Genomic DNA, 12,709 nt, shown 5'->3' on the forward strand with positions numbered 1-12,709 from the left:
CACTGTAAAACCTAAAAGTTAACTCAACTCAAACCATTTAAGTAAACCGGTTGCATTAGTTTTAAAACGCATACATTTGAGTACTGTGAACTTAAATATAAGTGCATAACTGCATATGACTCAGTTTGTTTAAGTTCACACTACTTAAATATAAGTGCATAATTGCACATGACTCAAGTTCACAGTACTTAAATTTATGTTTTAAAACTTAAATGGTCTAATGCAACCAGTTTACTTGACTGGTTTGAGTTAAGTTAACTGTTAGGTTTTACAGTGTAGAGTAATGTCTCAGAAATTTGCTTTATAAAGTTGGTTCAACTTGTGGACTGAGTTTACTCTACTAGTGACTTAAGTCCTCTCAGCTCAAAAGATTACAACTGTATACTGCAAAAAATTATTTTGAAGAGAAAAAACTTAGTATTTCTGTCTTGTTTTCAGCAAAAAATATCTACAAATTCTTAAATTAAGATGCTTTTGAGGAGCAAAACGACCCAAGAAAATGAGTCTAGTTTTTAGACCAAAAATACTAAATCCCTTAAATTTAGTACATACCCCATTGACAGATTTCTCTGCTTGTTTTAAGCACTTTTCTTGAATTTTTTTTTTCTTGAATTTAGTGTTTGAAAATGTTCAAGGTTTTTTGCTTGCCCCACTGGCAGATTTTTTTACTTTAGGTTTAAAGCACACACACGATCAGATCGTGTTATAAATCTTTTCTTTAGTCATTGTGTATAACAGCAGATGTTCATTCATCACGCAATTATTTCATTAACACTGAATCAGTATCACATTTTTAAACACGGAAAATAAATATTTTGGCAATGATAAATTACATCAAGGCTGGCCTACACTAAAAATGTGTCCTTAAGTAGTGCTTATAAATAATTGTCCTCGCCTTATTTTAAAAAGTTTTCATTTATTTCCAGTTTTAAAGATCTCATGCTGGCTATGGTTTCAGACTTTTATTCTTTACCACATCATATGTGGGTTTTTAACCTAAAACGAACTTAAACTGCCATAGCATTCAACAAGCAACTCTCCTCTCCGTCTTTTCTCTTCAGCTGGATCTTAATATTACAACCTAAACACAGTAAAACTATTTTTATAGTATGTTATAAAGACAAATGGATGAATAAAAGATGAAATGCAAACACATACAATCATCCACTTTAATGTGCATATTGATTCAGTCTTGATCACAACAATGATTGTTTATAAAATATTGTAAGAGGAGAAAGATGACACTGACAAGATTCATAAGGTGTACAACGAATGTTATGACACAAACTGAAATGATCAAATTTCTGCTCTGGAGGACATTTGGCAGATTTCCTGGAAGTCGTTAAAAGAATTATCTAAACTTCAAAATCAATTTGGATTATTTTAAAAGAGTTAAGTATGAGCTCAGATTGTATTTTCAGTTTTGAAACGGTTCTCATTATCACGGTCTTCTCGATGGATGGCAAACTTTCATCCAGTTTAAGAAAATAATGTGTAACTTTTTAGTTTTTTAAGCTACAAACTGCAAATAAATTTTAATATAATGGGCATTGATGACAACTATCATAGCGGTGGTATTCATGTTTAAACAATAGGATTAAAGTGGGTGATCAGTTACTTGAATTGTCTACTGTGTTGAGAAATAAAATGAAATACTTTTTAGTGTTAATAATTTTAGTTAAAACCGCTTTATTTTATTTTAACAGCAAACAAAAACAAACAGACCAACAGTCTTAAAAGGTCTACATTTCCAATACTTACATGTGACAACCAACCCCGCAAGCTATGTGACAACCAACCCCAACTGACTTCTTGACAAACATGCTAAGCTAGCTGCCACACGGCTTTAACTTGATAGCTAAAATATGACTCAAAATAAAGCTAATATTTTTGGATTTTTAATGAGGGTTTTGTTTTTGAATGACTAATATCCTACAAGATCTCAACACAAAAACAACACCAACATAAAAATTTACTCTGACCCATGAAAATAAAAACCAATGTATACATAAAGCTATAAAAGAGTTGGTATTATGGTATTGTTTATTGGCTTTGAGATAAAAGGAATCGCATTGAAGCTTCATTTGCAGGTAAACAAAACTAAAATTGACATTCAGCCTCATTCATGAAACAAGCCGAACTTATTTGAATTTGCATAAATTCCAAACATAGTTAAATAAATATTAACGCAATTTTTTCTGCTAATTTCATCAATGAATCCCACTGACAGTACAGTACATAACATGTCACACAATAAAAACATGTCTTACACAGAATGTGAATTTACAGCCAATAAAGTTCGACGTGTTCAACAAAACCCTATATTCAGCACAAGCACATATAGATAAACTTTGCAAGATATTAACAATCAGTTAACAAACAGCACTGATATAAGTGCATAAGCCCTCTCCATTTAATCATTTTTATTCAGATTTGTCCACTTCAACCCAGTTCCCAATGAAAGCATTTCTTTCGTTCAGTTTCTCTTTCCTATTTCGCTTTCATTTCTAACAGTCCATCTACTATTTGACCCCTGAGAGTCGTACCCACAGCAACTTTTTGCATTTTACACTAGCAGCTTCCTATTGGTCCATTGTAGCCCTTGCAGTGATGTGCAATTATCACTAAAGGAGGTGGGCCAGTGGGCGAGCGGTAGTCATGGCAACAGTCAAGGTTACTTGGCATTCTCCAGTACGGTCTGGCATCGTGGACACAGGCAATCAGGCTCGTCTGACGTGTAGCGACGACATCTCGGGCACCGAGAGAGAGAGGTGGGCATCGCGGCTATGCTGTATGAACTCTCCTCCTGGATCATGCCACCTGTAGGGCATACGGGCATCTTTTTAGTGATCAATTCATCAGGTTTCTTTAAACATACTAAATTAAATCTTTGCATCTACATTTTTAGTACAATTTTAACGTTAGGATTGTTTTTTTTTGGAAATGATGCTGGAAAATTGGTATCAGACAGCGAGCATCTCACCCTCCAGATTGATGAGGAACTTTCCAGAACTGGTCACTGCATCCGATGGTAAATCTCGTGGTGGAGAGCAGGTCAGTGTGGTACGTGAGGTCATCATGAGTTCAGTCAGCTGAGAGCAGGTGGACGTGGGCTCCTCTTGAAGAGACTGCCAGAAAAAATACATTTACGCATTTAAAATATACCGTCAAGGTCTCTACCATACATTTATAGTCATGATTTACCTCCATGAGCTCAAAGAACAGGCCGGGCTCGATGGTAATAATGAGGTCATACTCTGCAGCGTTACGTCCTGGAATAGAAGACAGGAAGGAATCTCGTATAGCACACGCCCCCTCCACAGCTTCCTCCAATCCTGGTCGCCGCCACACAGAACTGGACTTAATCCAACCGCTACGAAACAAAGTCTCACCCTCTACAGAAACAGAAGGGTTAAATTATTATTAAGAGGCTTATCAGTAAAAAGCACAAGGAAAAAGTGTGTATGTGTGTGTACCGTCATGTCCAGGTGCGTGCATGTACACCTCTTCAGCCAAGTGAGGGAGAACAGGTGCAACAACACGTGACACTCCATCTAGGATCTCCTCTAGGACCGTCTGACACGACCTTCGACCTAAAGAGTCCTCAGCATCGCAATATAATCTGAGAGAGAGAAAGAGTTTGAGCAAATTTGTGACTTTAAATGCTACATAATTGTCTAGATGGAGAAAAGAGTGTTTACCGATCTTTAATGATGCTGAAGTAGAAGTTTGATAATTCACTGGTGATGAACGCTTGTAGCAAGCGGATGGCCCGACCGTTGTCAAACTCGCTGTAAGCATCAGTTACCTACAACACAGTGTACAAGCAAGATGATGCTTTGCGTTTTTTTCTCATGTTGTATTTCTGGTTTAACGAGACTCTGAATAATCACACAGACCAACAGACCGACCTTTATACTGAACTCTCGGAGCCGGTGCAGCATGTACTGATCTATGTAGTGCATTTGTTTGGGGTCCACAGCCTGAGAACGAGGATCAAAGCCCTGGAGGTTCCCCAAGAGAAACCTCAAAGTGTTCCTCAACTACAGAGAAAGAGAGAGTTGGTTGAGTATTGTGTTAGCAGTGCCAGTGGTCATGGGTAAGTTCTGTCAAATGCATAAATTAAATGCAATTATGTTATTAAGGATAGAGTTTTCAAACTTTATGATGGCAAGGAATAGGATTGGGAATCGAATTTCAATTCCAGTTCTGGAACAGATCCATAAGAAAGGAATCGGATCCTTGTTATAAAACTACAATTTAATTCCACTTAACAATTCCGGACATAATTTTCACGCTAAGTGTAATTATTGTGACAAACTATTGTGTTGCATGATGGGTGTCACCAGCAATATGACAAACCATCTGCGATTGGTTCATCATATCGAATTAAAAGAATGCACCGTTTGATGCATTGCGCATCCTGAGTGCCAAGTGCTTTTCATTAGTCGCCGCAGCATGCAACATGCGAGACCCTCGCTTCAAAAGAAAGGCTCACACAAGAAAAAACTGAGGATTGTGAAAGATTACAACATTTATAGTGAAAGGGTTTCATGCATTTTCTGTTGTTGAGTTGCCATCATTTAGTTACGAGGGAACATTATTTAAAAATAATTTTTTGTGTTCAAAAAAGCATTCAAAAGTGCTTATTTTGTACCATGAGCTTGCTTTTTTTAACACAAAAAAGCAAGCTCATGGTACAAAATAAGCACTTTTGATCTATAAAGGCTTGAATTTTATTTGGAATCGAAACCAAGAATCGTTAGGAATTGAATCAGATAAGCGGAATCATATTTGGAATCGGAATCAGTAAAACTAAAACGATGCACAACCCTAGCAAGAACCCCCAAATATGATGTACCTTATGCGAGGGAACCCCCGTCTTTATATATATATATATATTTTGTTAGATAACTAGTAACTTTGATATTATAAAGACAGCATATTTTTTTCAAAATAATTGGCTTTATAGTACATTTGTAAAATTATTGCTTTGTCTTTTTTCTCTGAAAATTTATGGGGACCCCTTAGAACAGGAGTGGGGAACCCTGGTCCTGGAGGGCCACTGTCCTGCATAGTTTTGTTCCAACCCTAATTAAACACACCTGAAAAATCCAATTATAGTCTTCAGGATCACTTGGAAATGAAATTCAGGTGTGTTTGATTAGGGTTGGAACTAAACTATGCAGGACAGTGGCACTCCAGGGTTCCCCACTCCTGCCTTAGAACCTTCTGGTGGTCCCTGGAGTTCAGTTTGACAACCCGTGTATTAGGACTCTTTTTAATCTGAGTGGTAACATTTACAAAATTCAATTATCACAAAATTGTGATATTAACAGACCTTGTTTATGCTTTCTTTGGCTGCATTAAGTGTCTTTGATCCGATCTGAACCTCAGAGAAAACGTTCGACTCTGCAACCCACCATCTCAAAACATCAGCACCATACGGAGGAGAAACAGACGAGTCCTTAAAAAATAAAAGAGAGAAATTATTACAAACGTATTGATCCCATATTGTCATTCTAGTAGTCCATCTTTTCTTACCTTTCCCCCGTTGATGACATCATCCGGGTCGATCACGTTTCCGACAGACTTGGACATTTTTTCTCCTTTCTCGCTTACAGCAAAACCATGGACCACTAGTGCTCTGAAACACACACATATAAGACAGAAATTGTTTATGCTTGTAAATCTACTTTGAGTGCATCAAACACATTTCTGTAACTCACCTATAAGGGGCTTTATTCTTTACAGCTACACTAGTGAGAAGAGACGACTGGAACCAACCACCGATCTGATCTTTACCCTCCACGTACGAGTCAGCACGCGGGTCTGATTCTGAAAGACAAATAAATATCTTTCATTCAAACAGCGTCAAAAAGCTTTTCTAACATTTAGTAGTATTTTAAAGGCGTCACCGCCATATTTGCAACGCCCCTGCCCCAGAGGATGTTATTCTTTAACGGTTGACGATTGGCTTTTGTACTGGAAGGCAAGAATAAAGCGGCCATACTGACCACTGCGATGTTTAATATTAAACATCTTTGAGTTAACTCACCCTGCAGTACAGCAGCCCAAGAGACTCCACTGTCAAACCAGATATCCAGGACATCTTCCCCTCGCACGTAATCTGACGCTGCACCCGCTTTACTCTAAGAAACACAAGCATGCATGATGTCACTGTGTGTCATTTCATTTTATTTGTGGCTTAAATATATAATGTATGCACCTTCTGAAGAACTTCAGGAGTGAGAAATGTTTCCACCGGCTCCGCCCACCAGCTGTCACTCCCTTTCTCAGAGAAAATTTGTGCGATGTGAGTCACTGAATGTCTGATAGAGACATAGAGAGAGAGGAATTTTAAACTTACAGATGGTTTTACAAGTGAGGAATTAAAATAAAATTGCGGTATGTACTTGTTTAATAGCGGTTCTCCGGTCTCTTTATGGTAAAACACAGGGATGGGGACGCCCCAGCTCCTCTGGCGAGAAATACACCAGTATGTTCTTCTGTCCAACATTGCCAACAAACTGGATCTCGAGGATTCTGGTATCACACGCACCTTCTGCAGAGCGGTCTACATAAACACACAATCATTTTTGTGTTTAGCAACAAAATACCCTTCGAATTTAAAGGGATAGTTCATTTTAAAATGAAAATTAAAGTAAACACACAGCATATAATGTCCATTGACTTCCATAGTACTAGGAATAAGAAATATGATGTCATTTAATGGGTACCATCAGCTGCCATAGCACCTGTCACCGAATGTTGATTGTTTGTCCGAGTGAGTGGAGGGGGCGTGGCTTAGCCATAGGTCAATTGAGTCATCTGCATTGTGCAAATTCACGTTTATTCACGTCTTTGTATGTAATCTACTCACGCAAATCGTTTGGTGTGTACGCCCCATAAAACTTCTGTGCGATATTCTAGATTCCAGACAGGTTCTTGACACATTTGTGATTATAATGGGCGTGTTCCCTCACCTTAGCTTTGTCTTTAAGACTGGCTGTATTAATAAACCACTGTTTACTGGCTCTGATGACCACCGGCTGTTTGGTCCTCCAGTCGTACGGGTAACTGTGAACGCAATCTTCCTCTTTCACAACAGCTCCTGCTGCCTGAAGCATTGAGATCACTGCCACACACAAGCACACACATAAAAAATAGACAGTTAGTTTACACATTATTTTTTCATGATGTAGTCTTATTGTTTGCTTGTTCGCTCTCTCACCTGCAGCGCTCCCTTCAGTCATCACAGACATATTCTGCAGTTCTGCTCCGGCAAGTTCTGTAAACCTGCCCTCCTCATCAACCATACACTCCTAATAAAGACACAATGACAACTAAAAATCCTGATGTAAACGTATGTAAAGTATCACTGGCATGTGATTGGTCAATACTGGGTTTGGTGCCATACCACAGGCAGATTGAAGTGTGTGGCGACGCTATAGTCATCCATGCCGTGAGCCGGAGCTGTGTGGACCAATCCCGTTCCCTTGGCCATCGTCACATGATTAGCGGGCAACAAAGGCACTTTTTTTGAAGGAATTGTGGGATGTTGGCAAATCCCGCCTTCGAGATCTGACCCTAGGGAGAAACAGGCAATAAACGTGAGTGAGAGAGAGATAAGTATAGCAGTTTAAAAGCGGTTTAAACACCAGATCAACCTGCAAACGTAGCCAAGCTCTCCAGATTGGTCCCCAGTATAGAGGTGAGGCTGCTGATGCGCTCTGTGGCCACTAGGAGGAGCTGCTCATTATCAGCTCTCTTCACTATAGAGTACCTGAAGAAAAAAAAGATCAGATGAAATCAAAAGATGTGCATCGCAAACAGACTCATAGTGGTGTGTGAGACTGACTTTAATTTGGGCATGTAGCAAACTGCTTGATTGGCCGGTATTGTCCAGGGTTGAGTGGTCCATATCAGAGCAGACACACGACCCAAACCTTCTAAAACAGACACAGGCATCAAAAACTGCAAAGGCATCATATGCAAGTGTTTGTATGTGGTGTGCCTGTAAGAAGTGTGTCACACACCGGCATTTGGAGCGAGTTTGGCAGGCAGGGTGACCAGAGGAAAAGTGACATAAACGGCACGGCTCACATGTTCAGGATTATACTCCAGCTCGGCTTCTGCGAGGGCCGTTCTGCATGGAAAGACATTAGAAATATGCATCATATGCTGCTATAATGTGACTAAACTGGCATTAACAAACTAAAAGTCTTTATGTTATATTATAAACATTAAGATTCTCCAACCTGGATGATGGTGACCAGAATACAGGCTTGTAATCCTGATAAATGAAACCCTGTAGAGACATGGGAGAGGAGGGGATGGAAAAGGAAAAAAAAGGTAAAATCTCAGTATACACAACTACAATTACTACAATTTTGCAGCAAAGTCCTCGAAGTGCACGGAAGAAGAATTAAATGAATGATTGTGCGCATACATAACTTCACGGTGCACTTTTTTTACCCAAGTAAAGAGCTTTACAGGATATATTAGGACAGGGGTCTCCAACATTTATGTGGCAAGCTTTACCACAATGGATGGAATAATCTGGAGAGCTTTTTTATATAGTCTACTCAAAACCTATTTGTTTTACTTGATTTTATTTTATTTTACTTGTTGATATATTTTATCAGTGTTTAAAATGTTAACATACATAAAAGAAGCCAAGCTGCGGGCACCAAGACTGCGGGAGTCTTTTATCTTCATTCAGAAAGACCAATGAAGAGTTACTGGTGATTCTTACAGAAGTAAAGATTTTTGCATATTTAAGAGTTTTGTAGTGAAAGATTTGTTAAATATCTAATTGGAAATGGCCCTTTCAGTACTAAACATAATCATAAAAATCTGATAAAAATGCTTATTTACAAGAAAACATGCAAGACATACTTACTTAGAGCTTTGCATTTTGAGCTTTTTATTTATTAAAGCTCGGTCAAGCAGAAACTGGGTATCATTTTCATCCTGTTAAGGAATTTAAGGAATTTGAGCCTTTCTTACCTTGCTGTGCATCTCCTGAAAAACCTTCAGCTGGACTGCTTCATATTTGCCATCAAACGTGTAATAACAATTTTCCCAATCAGCCATGACACCCCAGCGCTGGAATGCCGCACGCTGCCGAGATATGGCTTTCTCTGCAAACTCACGAGCTGAACAGAGACAGATATTATTTAACTATTTCACATATGTGGCTGGTGCACCTGTCTTAAAATGATAATAAACCCATGACTTACTCCCCCTCAAGCCATCTGAGATGCATATGCCCATCATTTTTCAGATCTTCCAATTTTAAAAATGTATGAATATGGGGTCCACCTCCTTTAAGCCCAATCTCATCTGAATGTAGAGGCGTCTAAGGTGGCGGCGGTACGGGAAGCTAATTATTTTTTCGTTTGTAAAGTTTAAAATCAAAAGACAAAACCGCATGGATTAACCTCAGAAGGCCTTCGTTTATCCTCATGGAGCCGTTTGAATTACTTTTGTAAAAAATGGATGCACATTTTTTGGGCTGGCTTGAAGGAGGTGGACCCCATATTCCTACATTATGAAAATTGGAAATTCTGGGACATTTTCTAAAAAAACTGAAAATGATGGACATATGCATCTCAGACGGCTTGAGGGTGAGTAAATCATGGGTTTAATATCATTTTTGGCCGAACTATCAATTTAACTTCATTTGCGTTCATGTTGACATACAAGCAGGCTTCTGCAATTTGTATTACTCCAGTAAAATCCATGCATTTGAACTCCTGACCTTTCTGTCTGATCTGTAGAGGTGTCAGCTCACTGGTTCCCAGGTCTCCCAGTGCTTTGAGCTCAATGGGCAGCCCATGGCAGTCCCAGCCGGGCACGTAGTGCACCTGTCTTCCTCTCAGCACCTCGAAACGGTTGCGGATGTCTTTGAGAATCTGCAGATGGATTAACAGTGTAAGTGGAGATTCTGAGGGTAAAATATAAAGCTTATGAGACTGTTGGCTTATGAGCTGACAGGTGGTACCTTGTTTAAAGCATGACCCACATGCGGGTCTCCGTTGGCATAGGGTGGTCCATCGTGAAGACAGTACTCCTTCTTGGCTTTTCTTTCTCTTTGCCATGTGTACAGCTGATCGAAACCACATTTCTACCAAACACGGAACAGTTTAATTACAATATAACACGTGCATGTTAACATGATGTAAGGTTTTGTAATTGTCTTAACAATCTTGCATGTCCAGGTAAATTTAGAAAACCTAAAGTGTGGACCAGCAGGTGAAGTGGGCGGTTCTGAAGAGGAAAAACCAGCCAGACCCACCCAGACCATCTGCATCATCTGTCTAGTTTTCTATCTGGATCTGTCGCTCATACCTGCTGAATTTGGATCTCTCGCTCCAGGAGGTTCGGCCCGTTCACTTTCATGGGGAAGTCAGTGCGGGGAAGCAGGACAGTATCCCGGTACCGGCCCGCTGCGTCTCCGGAGCACAAACACCGGACTCCCCATCGAGCGACACCGCCCAAACCTACAGCCGAGCGCCGAAGCAGCAGCATGAGGGACTCTGACAGCTGAGTTTTAGACCAGGATGAGAGTTTGTTGTGGGATGTGACCTCCTCCGCATGAGCGGAACTGTGTTTCTGCCGGAACGATAAAAACGACGGACAACTACTGGATCTGTGAAGGGACAAACAAAACGCGTTTTCATGTTGCAAATACTGGTTTGAAACGCAAGAGGGCGCTAATGCAACACTTGAGTCTTTCTTTAAACGGATTTTTCTTAAATTTAAAACTTTTTTCTCTCCTCTGTATATTCCTAAATGTCATCTATAGATCAAATGTATTATTTGTGTTAATATGCCCAATTACTTATAATATTAATTCTAATAACAAATGCATTAATTAATCTTTTTCTATTGATTTATTCTAATGTTTAATTTTTTTCCTGGTTATGTTAGGTCTGCATTTTATGAGTTTTCATATCTCTGGAGCTTCCGGTACATTTCTATGATTTTTAGTTTAAACATTTTCAAAAGTTTGTAAAAAGTGAACTAAAATGCCGATATCAACTATAGATGTACATTTGTTTTTCTGTAATGTACACCTAAGATGGCTCAAGGGTGAGTAAAATATGGGCAAATTTTCATTTTTGAGTGAACTATTCATTTAAGGTGACAACAACAGTAGCACATTTTGTACTTCCTGGATGAATATTACACAATACCAAAAAGTCTATACTTTTTGACAATACACATGTAAATGGGCTGTATCAGTAATTCTGCATGTCCTCCACAAACATGATGTCAATACAAGAACACCGCAAACCTCAAGCTGAGTCTGCAGATAAATCTGCAGCTGCAGCTACAACAGAAGTTCCTAAAAAGTCCAGCACTCCACACACTGCAAATATTAAACTGGATAATCTTGTAAATATTGTTGAGATAGGACCGAATGAATATGTAGAATTAAAGCAGATGATTGTATGCGTTTGCATGTCATCTTTAATTCATCCTGACATTAATGTGTGTCTCTATAATATAATAGAGAGAATGAGTTATTTGTTGAATGCTACAAAAATGACAATTTAACTAGTTTGTTTTATTTTAGTGGTTAAAAATCCACATTTGACGACGTGGTAAAGACTGAAAGACTAAAACCGTAGTTTAGTCACCATGTAAGATCTTCTTCCTTTAAACCTACAAATAAATAAAACCTTTTAAAAAGCAATGGCTATTAAACCGAGAGAAAATATTTAAGGTCACAAATCCCATTTTTTTTACACACCAATATGAAAGGTAAATTTCACCAAGGCCATATGTTTGTGCGTAACACTAAAGATTAGTGTTTAAAAACTAACACTTATACAGTGTTAAAGTAAATGAGATAATAAAGTGATGAATGAACATTAATGATGAACACCTGCTGTTAACAAACACAATGACTGAAGAAAAGATTAAATAACAAGAAGTCACCCTAACAGTGATGAGTTTTATCCTTAACTGGGTACTTGGCCCTTGTTTTTATTATAACCAAAGAAGTCAAAATTATATTGTTTGCTTGTTGATGCTGATATTAGCACCATGATGTTATCATTTTTGTGAGTGTATGTGTGTTTGGTCATTTTTAGACTTAATTTTGCACTCTTAACACATAATACAGCAGTGTTGTGATGGTATCTATGAAGAATACAAAATGTTGCTGATTCAGTGTTAAGTTTTAACACTCTGAATGTGGATTATAGCAGTTTTACCACTGATGTTTTGCTGTGCTCTTTCACACAGTATTTTACCATGAAAATATGACTTTACCAGTAAATAAACAAATGTATTGTTTACACAAGCAACAACATTCCACGTCAATAGCAAAATACAGCTTAACTATGTCAAAAAGATGACATTTCTTCTAAACCTGATTTCAAATTCACGGTTTCTACCGGAACGGTAAAATTGATAAACTACTTTGATTTCAAAAATTTTTATTAAAAGAAATGAACCATATTACTCGCCACTCCAACTGAGGAAGATAAAGAAAAGCTATACTCCCTAAGAGATAAATTAATTATTTTTTATGGAAAAAGCTAAATTATGTTTTATTAGATCCAGAGTCAAATAGCTAAAATCTAGTGAAGAGAAAAAACAAGGTGAATTTAAAAAAAACTTGTACATTGATGACAGTATTGTATCAGAGGAAAAAAGATATCAAAATTTGTTTCAGAAGTTTATTTTAGAG

At 38.2% G+C, this 12,709-nt stretch overlaps 1 protein-coding gene across 1 annotated transcript; it reads right to left on the reverse strand.

Moving 5' to 3' along the window:
- Nucleotides 1–1,879: 1,879 nt before the first annotated feature.
- Nucleotides 1,880–10,648, reverse strand: iars2 (isoleucyl-tRNA synthetase 2, mitochondrial). Its single transcript, XM_065267422.2, has 23 exons — nt 10,357–10,648; nt 10,010–10,132; nt 9,767–9,920; nt 9,013–9,161; nt 8,262–8,311; nt 8,040–8,149; nt 7,862–7,952; nt 7,671–7,786; nt 7,421–7,590; nt 7,235–7,325; nt 6,987–7,138; nt 6,417–6,577; nt 6,230–6,332; nt 6,059–6,152; nt 5,730–5,838; nt 5,545–5,647; nt 5,342–5,467; nt 3,912–4,043; nt 3,702–3,808; nt 3,477–3,622; nt 3,205–3,395; nt 2,984–3,128; nt 1,880–2,820 (listed from the first exon to the last, which is right to left on the reverse strand). Exons 1-23 carry the CDS (start codon nt 10,534–10,536, stop codon nt 2,675–2,677), a joined length of 2,949 nt encoding a protein of 982 aa, XP_065123494.1. The 5' UTR covers nt 10,537–10,648; the 3' UTR covers nt 1,880–2,674.
- Nucleotides 10,649–12,709: the final 2,061 nt, after the last annotated feature.

This window comes from Paramisgurnus dabryanus, chromosome 17 (assembly GCF_030506205.2).
Source record: "Paramisgurnus dabryanus chromosome 17, PD_genome_1.1, whole genome shotgun sequence".
In the NCBI taxonomy this organism is placed as follows: domain Eukaryota; kingdom Metazoa; phylum Chordata; class Actinopteri; order Cypriniformes; family Cobitidae; genus Paramisgurnus; species Paramisgurnus dabryanus.